The 14,031-nt window shown below is 42.4% G+C and overlaps 2 protein-coding genes across 8 annotated transcripts in view; one reads left to right on the forward strand and one right to left on the reverse strand.

Moving 5' to 3' along the window:
- LOC139751220 (polyprenol dehydrogenase) overlaps positions 1–14,031 on the forward strand; it is a 30,809-nt gene that overhangs the window by 9,615 nt on the left and 7,163 nt on the right. The window contains exons 5-6 of one of the 2 annotated variants that reach the window (XM_071666415.1): positions 2,097–2,304; positions 12,025–12,226. In XM_071666415.1, coding sequence (XP_071522516.1) covers positions 2,097–2,304; positions 12,025–12,226 — 410 coding nt within the window. The remainder of the gene's footprint in view (positions 1–2,096; positions 2,305–12,024; positions 12,227–14,031) is intronic. The other variant, XM_071666417.1, reaches the window with a different exon arrangement.
- Positions 3,918–14,031, reverse strand: part of LOC139751221 (MIT domain-containing protein 1-like) — a 93,118-nt gene continuing 83,004 nt past the window's right edge. For all 6 annotated transcript variants that reach the window (XM_071666419.1, XM_071666422.1, XM_071666418.1 and 3 more), the window contains one exon: positions 3,918–4,308. The gene's annotated coding sequence lies outside the window, so the exon portion shown is untranslated. The remainder of the gene's footprint in view (positions 4,309–14,031) is intronic.

Here is a 14,031-nt window from a genome sequence, read left to right on the forward strand (position 1 = left end):
CTTTTTCACTCCATCTTTCCACCTCCAATTTGGTCTCCCTCTTCTCCTTGTTCCCTCCACCTCCGACACATATATCCTCTTGGTCAATCTTTCCTCACTCATCCTCTCCATGTGCCCAAACCACTTCAAAACACCCTCTTCTGCTCTCTCAACCATGCTCTTTTTATTTCCACACATCTCTCTTACCCTTACGTTACTCACTCGATCAAACCACCTCACACCACACATTGTCCTCAAACATCTCATTTCCAGCACATCCATCCTCCTGCGCACAACTCTATCCATAGCCCACGCCTCGCAACCATACAACATTGTTGGAACCACTATTCCTTCAAACATACCCATTTTTGCTTTCCGAGATAATGTTCTCGACTTCCACACATTCTTCAAGGCCCCCAGGATTTCCGCCCCCTCCCCCACCCTATGATCCATATAAATACATGTACATAATTCATACTTGCTGCCTTTATTCATTCCCGTTGCCACCCCGCCACGCATGAAATGACACCCCCCTCCCCCAACATGCGCGCGAGGTAGCGCTAGGAAAAGACAACAAAGGTCACATTCATTCTTTTGCTGTCATGTATAATGCACTGAAACCACAGCTCCCTTTCCACATCCAGGCCCCACAAAACTTTCCATGGTTTACCCCAGACGCTTCACATGCCCTCGTTCAATCCATTGACAGCAAGTCGACCCTGTTATACAACATCATTCCAATTCACTCTATTCCTTGCATGCCTTTCACCCTCCTGCATGTTCAGGCCCTAATTGCTCAAAATCTTTTTCACTCCATCTGTCCACCTCCAATTTGGTCTCCCACTTCTTGTTCCCTCCACCTCTGACACATATATCCTCTTTGTCAGTCTTTCCTCACTCATTTTCTTCATATGACCAAACCATTTCAATACACCCTCTTCTGCTCTGTCAACCACTCTCTTTTTATTACCACACATCTCTCTTACCCTTTCATTACTTACTCGATCAATCCACCTCACACCACATATTGTCCTCAAACATCTCATTTCCAACACATCCACCCTCCTCCGCACAACCCTATCTATAGCCCACGCCTCACATCCATATAACTTTGTTGGAACCCCAATTCCTTCAGACATACCCATTTTTGCTTTCCGAGATAATGTTCTTGCCTTCTACACATTCTTCATGCTCCCAGAACTTTCGCCCCCCTACCCTGTGACTCACTTCTGCTTCCACGCTTCCATCTGCTGCCAAATCCACTCCCAGATATCTAAAACACTTCACTTCCTCTAGTTTTTCTCCATTCAAACTTACCTCCCAATTGACTTGTAAATATATCGTACATTTAAGATATTTTGTGAAACTTTCTCAGAATCTTAGATGTTTGCATATCAGTTATATGGGTCAAGTAGTTAATCTCATTCAGATGCTTGCTCTTAGTTTTTGCCATGGAAGTTAAGACTAAAAATTTCAAAACCAATTTTGTTCCATCACCAACTAATTAGTACTTTATATATATATATATATAATTTTTTTTTTTTTTTGTGCCGGTCTCCCGCGTTTGCGAGGTAGCGCAAGGAAACAGACGAAAGAAATGGCCCAACCCACCCCCATACACCTGTACATACATGCACGTCCACACACGCAAACTTTATATATATGTTGATATATCACCTAGGAAAGAGTGTTACCCATAATATATTATTTCTTTGATATTGGTTATGAGTACTGAGAGACACAACTTGACCCTTGCTGGGCCATGGATGATTTATTTTTTACTATCTTTAGTCATGTGTACACAAGATCACACTGAATCTATCCATATCTTTAATGACTATCCCCTCTGGGAACTCCCTCTAGGGGGTGGCCATGGCAAAAATGTCTCCACAACTGGTGAACTCCAATGATGCTTCATAGCCTGTATTGCCTTACCATTAACAGGCCACTGGCAGAGGGCAATTCTAGTGCATCCCTTATTTTTCATACATAATTCCATCTAGATTGAACTAATGTAGCTAATGCATTCGAATTCATTTGCTTTTTATTTTCATTTACATTACCCACATTAGTGTGATTATTTCCTCCCTGTTAATGGTGATCCTTCATGTTCTTAGCAGGAATCATGTTCTGGCCATGCGAGATGACAGAAGATGGATATGAGTCACACTGGAGTGTCAATTATCTGGGCCACTTTTTGCTCACTCATCTTTTGTTTCCAACCCTGGTGGCCAGCTCATCTTTGGAAAGCCCTTCAAGGGTGGTGAATCTTACCTCATCTGTGCATTACATTGGCTCCATCAATTTTGATGATATCAATTACATGTAAGATATGTCATATGTGTTAGTTTGAGTTGGCTATTTTGAATGCACATGCTTCTGTGTTTGGCCTGCCCCTACTAATTTCATGTGCTTTATTTTTAATTTATTTTCAGAAAAATAGAATAAGGAAATGGGTTGGAATTTCCTGTTCATGTTCTTTTGTTAACAAATAATGTGGAGAGTCCAAAACTAAAACTGTATAGTGTCTCAACCATTACTGTAAACAATTGAGAATTGGTTGTGTTAGATTTTTCAAGCAAAACTGCCAAGTTGTACAAGCCTACCAATAACTGGTAGCACCTAGATTCAAGCATTCTTTGCTTGACAAACATTAGAATGCTTTTGCTCAATTTCATTATACATTTTTAAAAGCTTCTTTAGTTCAGTTAATGAAAGTATAAATACCTCTTTAGGGCATTTTAGAATGGAACTGAATGATGAGCATACACTGTCGAGCTTACATTCTCAAATATAGCTGCCTGGATTGTGTCTGCCTCCCATATATTTTCAAAAGCAATACATGGCCAAGGTTTATTGCGAATACAAATATATGACTCTTGCTGGGTGAAATCACGGTTCATCTAGATGCTGAGACTAGTGTTTTTAACTGTGTGAACACTATGAACCTTCCACAGGCATAGGAAAGGATAGTCTTTATCTTCCTGGTTGCCACTGCATTTTGGAAATATTGCATAAGGGCACTATATTTCTTCCACTTGTATTTCCAGATGGTTGGCTCTTACCTTTTTAAGGAGGATAAAGCCTAGATTCTCACCTGGAAGCAAGAAAATGTGGCTAAACCTGTAATTTCTAGTTGCAATGAGTGTTCACAATGCTATCATGCAGCTGTTTGCCAGCGCTCATGACCTCCCTGATAACGTCATCCTACAGCAAAAACCTTTCCCTGATCATGCAAGGATGACTTCTAGACCAACAGGTAACTTCCTAAGGCAAGAAGTATTGAATTAACCCCACATTTCACTTGCAAAAGGACCTGCACATTCCATCCCACAAGCCAGCTGCCCAAACCTCTGCATATGAAGGAAATGAAGTGTACACAACTCCCCTTGAGTAAGGCAGGGGAGGTTGAGAATGCTGGAGGTTGCTAGCCATTATGACTCATTTCACAGTGAAGACAATGAAACACCCAGATAGTGTAATGATCTGGGGTTGCTTTAGTACTAAGGTGCAATGGGTAGGAAGGTCCCCTCCCAATACATATTTGCCATTTCCCATGTTCACAAGGTAGCGTCAAGAACAGAGGACTGAGCCTCAGAGGGAAAATCCTCACTTGGCCTCCTTCTCTGTTCCTTCTTTTGGAAAAGCAAAAACTGAAGGGGAAGATTTCCAGCCCCTACCTCTTTTAATTATCTTCTGTGGCATGTAGGGAATACATGGGAAGTATTTAGTTATCTGTGACATGTATTCCATACATGGGAAGTATTCTTTCTCCTCTGTCCCCAAGAATAAACAAAGATGTATTTACCTAAAAACACTACAATGAATGGAAAGCAGTGCATTAAGTTGCTTGAGAACCATCTGCTTTAGTGGGTGTTCTCATTGGGTGAGGTTGTTGAGGCAGTAAAACTCGGAGAGGGGCACAGAAACACATTAAAACAATGGCTATGATGCTTTATTGGTTAAGATCCATAAATTGAGATAGCCCAGGTACAGTGAGCTACTGGAGGTGCAGGATTATGGTAAATACAAGGTAATAGGTTGAGTATTATGAAACAGTTTTGTCAGGGGTCCTGTGATGCTGGCGAGGATGCCAGATAAAGCAGGGACATGTGGGAGAAGGGTGTGGCTACTGAGTCTACATGGAGTTCCTGTAGGAGGTGGGTGTGTTACGTATTGCAGCTCCTGTAGTGTGTGGTGGCTGCTGGTTTGTGTTTGGGTTGCATGAGTGCTGTGGGCATAGCCATAGGTCCCTTATTGTTACAGCTACTGCTCATGACGGTGAAGGCGATGTCCCATGCAAGTCAAATGAAGGCACCTTGATGAAACCTGCAAAGATGAAACATTAAGAGTCATGTTGGGACATCTGCTGACAAAGGAGATGCGCTAAGGGTGGCTTGAGTCTGGAGGCACATGGCCAAGACTTAAGGTCATGGAGTGGTACAATTGTTGCCTAGAGTGAGTCAACTTCCAGACTGCCTTCCTGTGGTGATACCTGGGTATATAAGAAGCAGGAAGGTAAGGTCATCAGTTGAATATCACAAGCTCTGACTTCTCTCAATGCTGGTATACCTGAGAGTGGCTCCTCTTATGGAAAGAGTCAGGTCTCTATAATTACTGCGCCATCTTTTGATCTGCCACAGCTGAACTTTGAGTATGGACGTCAGGGGGTAATATCACAGGTGCTGCTGTAGGTTGGGCCATCAAATTCATTTCTCTTGGAATTATTAGGTGAGGTGAGGTCATCTGCTGTGACCTAGCACTAAGTAAGGGTGTTGTTAGTAAAGCAACACTTTGTAAAGTGACAGTGGGTCACTACACTACTCTACTTCCTCATTTTTTTGAGATTAAGGCTGGAATGTAGATGAGGCAAATGGTGTAGTCGGCTGGTCGTCCAGTACTGGTGGGGAGTGGAGTGGTGGGAGGTCCTGTAGTGATGCTATGATATCCCTCCCTTCTCTGTTGTGGAAGTTCACTCTGTTCAGAGGACAGGGCTTTGGACACAGTGTCTAGGTTGTAGAGGGGGAGTTTGTCCTGTAGCGCCATACTGGTAGAAGACGTTGTTACAGGGGGGTCCTTCTAGGCTGAAGGAGACAGAATCACCTGGGGTTGCAAAAGTGGCCACCAGGACCTGGCAAATACAAGTGGGAAGATGGGCAGGTGTGGGATGATGCACGATGGGTAATGGAAAAAGGACTTAGACAGCTGGGGCCAGGGAAGGTTGACAATAGCACTGTAAGGACATGTCTGAAAATCTCTCTCGGTCAACTTCCCGGGTCACCAGTTAGCAGGTGTTGTAGTTTGGTGAGCTTATTGGAGTGGCATAACTGAGAGGGAGACAGAAATATGTTAACAACAACAATGTATTATTGGTTAAGTCCATAAAGTGAAATATCCCAGGGACAATAAGTTGCGGGAGGTGCTGGATTATGGTGAAGAAGAGTTAAAGTGAGGAAGGTCAAGTAATACGAGAAAGGTTTGGCAGGGATCATGTGATGCTGGTGAGGATACCAGATAGAGCAAGAACATGTGGAAGAATTGCATGGCTGCTGAATCTTTGTGGAGCTCCTGTAGGTGGGTGTGGCATGTATCTTGGCTTCTAGAATGTGTGGCAGCTGCTAATTTGTGCTTGGGTTGCGGAAGTGCCATGGGTGTGGCCATTAGTCCCTTGTTACAGCTGCTGCTCATGACAGGAGAAGGTATGTCCCATGCAAGTTCTGCCAAAGATGGACGTAAAAGATGAGGTATCACAATGAAACCTGCCAGGAAGATGAAGTGTCAGGAGTCACATTGGGACATGTATTGACGAAGGAAATGCCCTAAGGGCAGCTTAAGTTTGAAGTCACATGGCTGAGACTTCAGGTACCGTAGTGGTACATTTGTTGTTTACAGCATGTCATCTTCCTGACTGCCTTCCTGCGGTGATACCCAAGTATGTAAGAGGTAGGATTGTCAGGTCATCAAATTTGAATGTCGCAAGCTCTGACCTATCTCCATGCTTGTGGACAGAGTGGCTCTTGTGGAAAGGTTCAGGTCATCTATAATTACAGTGGCATCTGATTTGCCACTGCTGAACATCAAGTATGGATGTCAAGGAGTAATATCACAGTTGCAACTATACTTAAGGCCACCAAACTTTTCTTTGGGGATTATTTGTTCAGGTGAGGTCACCTTCTGTGACCTGTCACCAAGTCAGGATGTCATCTGTAAAGTAACACTTTGTGGAGTGACAGTGGGTTGCTCCACTTCCTCCATGAAATTTATGGGTGTGATCCCTTATAAAGGATAGGGTCTCCTGCCATAAAGGATAGGGCCTCATGCCATAAGGCTAGAAAGACGAATTGTTTATCACAGAAATACATTCAACTGCTGGAGTGGCCTGGAAACTCCCCGGGCCACTGAAAAACTGTTGGAACCATATGAAAGTCAAGCTTGCTTTCTGCAACACCTCTCCAGTTCCTTGCCTCATTCAGGAGATCAAGAGACTATGGACCCAAAACATGGACTGAATACTTCAGGAACCTTGCCTGTTCCAAGCCCAGACATCAGCAGATGGTAATCAAGGCCAGAGGAGAGATGACAGAGCGCTTAAAAAGTGTGACATAGCCTTTGAAAGTACGTAGGGGTGGACAAGGTTTTTGTGTGGACACTATATACTTTTAACCCTTCAACCACTCTTGGAAGTACCAGGAGAGACTGAGTACAGAATGGAAAAAGGTGAGAACAAAGGAGGTAAAGGGAGTGAGGGAGGAATGGGATGTATTTAGGGAAGCAGTGATGGCTTGTGCAAAAGATGCTTGTGGCATGAGAAGCATGGGAGGTGGGCAGATTAGAAAGGGTTGTGAGTGGTGGGATGAAGAAGTAAGATTATTAGTGAAAGAGAAGAAAGAGGCATTTGGACGATTTTTGCAGGGAAATAATGCAAATGAGTGGGAGATGTATAAAAGAAAGAGGCAGGAGGTCAAGAGAAAGGTGCAAGAGGTGAAAAAGAGGGCAAATGAGAGTTGGGGTGAGAGAGTATCATTAAATTTTAGGGAGAATAAAAAGATGTTTTGGAAGGAGGTAAATAAAGTGCGTAAGACAAGGGAACAAATGGGAACTTCAGTGAAGGGGGCTAATGGGGAGGTGATAACAAGTAGTGGTGATGTGAGAAGATGGAGTGAGTATTTTGAAGGTTTGTCGAATGTGTTTGATGATAGAGTGGCAGATATAGGGTGTTTTGGTCGAGGTGGTGTGCAAAGTGAGAGGGTTAGGGAAAATGATTTGGTAAACAGAGAAGAGGTAGTAAAAGCTTTGCAGAAGATGAAAGCTGGCAAGGCAGCGGGTTTGGATGGTATTGCAGTGGAATTTATTAAAAAAGGGGGTAACTTTATTGTTGATTGGTTGGTAAGATTATTTAATGTATGTATGACTCATGGTGAGGTGCTTGAGGATTGGCAGAATGCTTGCATGGTGCCATTGTACAAAGGCAAAAGGGGCAAAGGTGAGTGCTCAAATTACAGAGGTATAAGTTTTTTGAGTATTCCTGGGAAATTATATGGGAGGGTATTGACTGAGAGGGTGAAGGCTTGTACAGGGCATCAGATTGGGGAAGAGCAGTGTGGCTTCAAAAGTGGTAGAGGATGTGTGGATCAGGTGTTTGCTTTGAAGAATGTTTGTGAGAAATACTTAGAAAAGCAAATGGATTTGTATGTAGCATTTATGGATCTGGAGAAGGCATATGATAAGAGTTGATAGAGATGCTCTGTGGAAGGTATTAAGAATATATGGTGTGGGAGGCAAGTTGTTAGAAGCGTGAAAAGCTTTTATCGAGGATGTTAGGCATGTGTATGTGTAGGAAGAGAGGAAAGTGGTTGGTTCTCAGTGAATGTAGGTTTGCGGCAGGGGTGTGTGATGTCTCCATGGTTTTGTTTAATTTGTATATGGATGGGGTTGTTAGGGAGGTGAATGCAAGAGTTTTGGAAAGGGGGACAAGTATGCTGTCTGTTGTGGATGAGAGAGCTTGGGAAGTGAGTCAGTTGTTGTTCTGATGATACAAATGATGATACAGCACTGATGGCTGATTCATGTGAGAAACTGCAGAAGCTGAGTTTGGTAAAGTGTGTGAAAGAAGAAAGTTGAGAGTAAATGTGAATAAGAGCAAGGTTATTAGGTACAGTAGGGTTGAGGGTCAAGTCAATTGGGAGGTAAGTTTGAATGGAGAAAAACTGGAGGAAGTAAAGTGTTTTAGATATCTGGGAGTGGATTTGGCAGCGGATGGAACCATGGAAGCAGAAGTGAGTCATAGGGTGGGGGAGGGGGCAAATTTTCTGGGAGCATTGAAGAATGTGTGGAAGTCGACAATTTTATCTTAGAAAGCAAATATGGGTATGTTTGAAGGAATAGTGGTTCCAACAATGTTGTATGGGTGCAAGGCGTGGGCTATGGATAGAGTTGTGCGCAGGAGGGTGGATGTGCTGGAAATGAGATGTTTGAGGACAGTATGTGGTGTGAGGTGGTTTGATTAAGTAATAATAGGGTAAGAGAGATGTGCGGTAATAAAAAAAGTGTGGTTGAGAGAGCAGAAGAGGGTGTTTTGAAATAGTTTGGTCATATGGAGAGAATGAGTGAGGAGAGATTGACAAAGAGGATATATGTGTCAGAGGTGGAGGGAACGAGGAGAAGTAGGAGACCAAATTGGAGGTGGAAGGATGGAGTGAAAAAGATTTTGAGTGATCGGGGCCTGAACATGCAGGAGGGTGAAAGGCATGCAAGGAATAGAGTGAATTGGAACGATATGATATACCGGGGTCGATGTGCTGTCAATGGATGGAACCAGGGCATGTGAAGCATCTGGGGTAAACCATGGAAAGATCTGTGGGGCCTGGGTGTGGAAAGGGAGCTGTGGTTTTGGTGCATTATTACACGACCGCTAGAGACTGAGTGTGAACGAATGTGGCCTTTATTGTCTTTTCCTAGCGCTACCTCACACACATGATGGGGGAGGGGGTAATTATTTCATGTGTGGCGGGGTGGCGATGGGAATTAATAAGGGCAGACAGTATGAATTATGTACATGTGTATATCTGTATATGTCTGGTGTTTTTTTTTTTTTCCCGCTGTCTCCCACGTTTGCGAGGTAGCGCAAGGAAACAGATGAAAGAAATGGCCCAACCCACCCCCATACCTGAGCCTTCGAGGAGGATGAGCACTCCCCGCGTGACTCCTTCTTCTGTTTCCCATTTTAGAAAGTTAGAAAATACAAGGAGGGGAGGATTTCTGGCCCCCTGCTCCCGTCCCCTCTAGTCGCCTTCTACGACACGCGAGGAATCTGGTGTGTATATATATGTATACGTTGAGATGTATAGGTATGTATATTTGCATGTGTGGATGTGTATGTATATACATGTGTATGTGGGTGGGTTGGGCCATTCTTTCATCTGTTTCCTTGCGGTACCTCGCTAACGCGGGAGACAGCGACAAAACAAAATAAATAAATAAATAAATAAATAAGTATATTTATATTTATTTTGCTTTGTCGCTGTCTCCCGCGTTTGCGAGGTAGCGCAAGGAAACAGACGAAAGAAATGGCCCAACCCACCCCCTTACACATGCATATACGCACACGTCCACACACGCAAATATACATACCTGTACATCTCAATGTACACATATATATACACACACAGACACATACATATATACCCATGTACACAATTCACACTGTCTGCCTTTATTCATTCCCATCGCCACCTTGCCACACATGGAAAACCATCCCCCTCCCCCCTCATGTGTGCGAGGTAGCGCTAGGAAAAGACAACAAAGGCCTCATTCGTTCACACTCCGTCTCTAGCTGTCATGCAATAATGCCCGAAACCACAGCTCCCTTTCCACATCCAGGCCCCACACAACTTTCCATGGTTTACCCCAGACCCTTCACATGCCCTGATTCAATCCACTGACAGCACGTCAACCCCGGTATACCACATCGATCCATTTCACTCTATTCCTTGCCTGCCTCTCACCCTCCTGCATGTTCAGGCCCCGATCACTCAAAATCTTTTTCACTCCATCTTTCCACCTCCAATTTGGTCTCCCACTTCTCCTCGTTCCCTCCACCTCTGACACACATATCCTCTTAGTCAATCTTTCCTCACTCATTCTTTCCATGTGACCAAACCATTTCAAAACACCTTCTGCTCTCTCAACCACACTCTTTTTGTTACCACACATCTCTCTTACCCTTTCATTACTTACTCCATCAAACCACCTCACACCATGTATTGTCCTCAAACATCTCATTTCCAACACATCCACCCTCCTCCACACAACCCTATCTATAGCCCACACCTCACAACCATATAATATTGTTGGAACCACTATTCCTTCAAACATACCCATTTTTGATTTCCAAGATAATGTTCTTGCCTTCCACACATTTTTCAACGCTCCCAGAACTTTCGCCCCCTCCCCCACCCTGTGACTCACTTCCTCTTCCATGGTTCCATCTGCTGCCAAATCCACTCCCAGATATCTAAAACATTTCACTTCCTCCAGTTTTTCTCCATTCAAACTTACCTCCCAGCTGACTTGTCCCTCAACCCTACTGTACCTAATAACCTTGCTCTTATTCACATTTACTCTCAGCTTTCTTCTTTCACACACTTTATCAAACTCAGTCACCAGCGCTGTATCATCAGCGAACAACAACTGGCTCGCTTCCCAAGACCTCTCATCCACAACAGACTGCATACTTGCCCCTCTCTCCAAAATTTTTGCGTTCACCTCCCTAACAACCCCATCCATAAACAAATTAAACAACCATGGAGACATCACACACCCCTGCCGCAAACCAATATTCACGGAGAACCAATCACTTTCCTCTCTTCCTACTCGTACATATGCCTTATATCCTCGATAAAAACTTTTCACTGCTTCCAGCAACTTGCCTCTTAATACCTTACACAGAGCATCTCTATCAACTCTTATCATATGCCTTCTCCAGATCCATAAATGCTACATACAGATCCATTTGTCTTTCTAAGTATTTCTCACATACATTCTTCAAAGCAGACCCCTGATCCATACATCCTCTACCGCTTCTGAAACCACACTTCTCTTCCCCAATCTAATGTTCTATGCATGCCTTCACCTTCTCAATCAATACCTTCCCATATAATTTCCCAGGAATACTCAACAAACTTATACCTCTGTAATTTGAACACTCACCTTTATCCTTTGCCTTTGTACAATGGCACTATGCATGCATTTTGCCAATCCTCAGGCACTTCACCATGAGCCATACATACATTGAATATCCTCACCAACCAGTCAACAACACAGTCACCCCCTTTTTTTTTAATAAATTCCACTGCAATACCATCCAAACCCACCGCCTTGCTGGCTTTCATCTTCTGCAAAGCTTTCACTACCTCTTCTCTGTTAACCAAATCATTCCCCTAACCCTCTCACTTCACACATGACATTGAACAAAACACCCTATATCTGCCACTCTGTCATCTAACGCATTCAACAAACCTTCAAAATACTCACTCCATCTCCTTCTCACATCACCACTACTTGTTATTATGTCCTCATTACCCCCCCTTCACTGATGGTCCCATTTGTTTTCTTGTCTTGCGCATTTTATTTACCTCCTTCCAAAACATCTTTTTATTCTCCCTGCCTGTGTAACCTCTCCACCTATATATTCATGAACTGAGAAATCCTGCCACAGTTCCAGGGCTAAGTTCTGGGTTGGGGAATAGGACACAGGTATATGGGTGCTGAATTCCTTCATAGGACATATGCTTAGTTGCCCTTTAGGAATTAAAGAAAAGAATAGGTATTACACAGTTTGTGTAGATATTGACGCCATAGCCAAATCAAAAAAGGTGTTGAGTGATTGTCAGGTCATTTCCATATGTATATATTATGTGAGGTGGGGGAGGAGATCTGTGAATATAGGTTTATTTCTGTTTGGGTGTTGATGATTGGTTATGCAGTGGTTTTGGATGAGAAAGTTTTTTTTACTTAGAGCTTATATATACATAAAATATTCAACAGGAGACACTACAGTGCTCAAGCTGCATATGCACAAAGCAAGTTAGCCCAGTTAATGTTCTCCATAACACTGGCAGATCATCAGAAAGCTTCTGGGAGAAACATCCTGATTAATGCCATTCATCCAGGTGTTGTGGCTACTGACCTGTTCCAGCATGTTGCATGGGCCAGAACTTTCCCTTTCCTGGCTAGAACCTTCCTCAAGGTAAGAGATCCATATGTAGTGCCTATGATTACCATTCAGCAAAATCCAATCCTGTGCTATTTTCTTGACAAGTATTAATGGTTCACAAAATTGTCTCTCGTGCAAACATGATTTTTCTTTCAAAGTCTGTCGTTTCCAAGAAAGGTTGATCCTGTATTGATAAAAAATGCTCAAATTCACACAATCTGTTTTTCCATTGGCATAATTTAACATGTTTTCTGATAAGGTACTGTGTGCATTTATCTTATCAGAAAAGATATTGATAATGTGACAAAAACATTTTCACTGCTGACAAATTCTGCTAGAGAATTTCATATTCTCTTAATCAGTAGTAAAATTCAAGTATACACAGAGCACATGCTGAAGTCAGAATTAAAAAATATCAGGCACATGCTATTTGCTCATTATGGAGAGTTACTGAATGAGTATGAGGGAGAAAAGAAGAAAAGGAGGGAGGAGAAAAAGAGAGAGATAGGGAGGGGAAGATGAAAGTGGTTGGGAGTGAATAAGTGAGAAAGTTATCAGGATACTTTTTTACCTAAACAACTAAATTCTCAACAACTGCAGGAGCTGTATTTTTGTTGTCTTAGTTTTGCTTTAAATATGAAGCATTTAGGAACTCAAGATTTTAGGAGCAGTTTCAGTCTTGCTCTAACTCTCAAGTGCCCCAACAAGTCAGAAGAGGAGAGAGATCTACAATAAGAAGTCCTGTCATTGGCAAGTAGTCTCCAAAAGGAATATAAAGCTCCTAGTGTCCTCCAGTGTTCTTGTTGTAAGCTTTAGTTTCACAATTTTAACAAACTGTACGGTCTTCGGCCTCCTTCTTCATAACTTTTCATGGTCTTGATGTTGTCAAGCATCAATTTCCTCTTTCTTCCTCAACATGTTTTGACTCTATATCTTTCCTCAGCCACATCCTTTATCTTTCTTCTTTTTCATAATACATGACCTATCTAGTTCTTTTGTCTTCTTACCATTGAATAAATTTATTCCTCCTCCACTTTACATTAACTTTATTGCTTTGATGTTCTACCCAACTTTTGTTCATTCTTTTCCAGGTTTACATTTCAGTGCTTTCTTTCAGTTTTAATAGTTTTTTTATTTTTTGGTTTCAAGGTCCAAGTTGTCTTTTCCTAGCGCTACCTTGCGCACATGTGGGGGGAGGGGGTTTTCATTTCATGTGTGGTGGGGTGGCGACAGGAATTAATAAGGGGAGACAGTATGAATTATGTACATGTGTATATATGTATGTGTCTGTGTGTGTATATATATGTATTCGTTGAGATGTATAGGGATATATATGTGCGTGTGTGGACGTGTATGAATATACATGTGTATGTGGGTGGGTTGGGCCATTCTTTCGTCAGTTTCCTTGCGCTACCTCGCTAACGCGGGAGATGGCGACAAAGTATAATAAATAAATATATATTTTTTTTTGTCCTGGGGTGATGTGACTATGGTTTTGCTTGAACCTAAACCAGTTAAATGAAAGAAGATACCATCTTTTGATAAATTATCTCTGATAAAGAAATTAATGAATATATACAATATTCGCTTTTCATACCCTTAAATATAATTTGGTTGGAAATGAAATGTTTCAGGACAATATGTGGTGTGAGGTGGTTTAATCAAGTAAGTAATGAAAGGGTAAGAGAGATGTGTGGTAATAAAAAGAGCGTGGTTGAGAGACCAGAAGAGGATGTATTGAAATGGTTTGGTCACATGGAGAGAATGAGTGAGGAAAGATTGACAAAGAGGATATATATATCAGAGATGGAGGGAACAAGAAGTGGGAGACCAAATTG

Source organism: Panulirus ornatus, chromosome 11, assembly GCF_036320965.1.
Source record: "Panulirus ornatus isolate Po-2019 chromosome 11, ASM3632096v1, whole genome shotgun sequence".
NCBI classification, from domain to species: domain Eukaryota; kingdom Metazoa; phylum Arthropoda; class Malacostraca; order Decapoda; family Palinuridae; genus Panulirus; species Panulirus ornatus.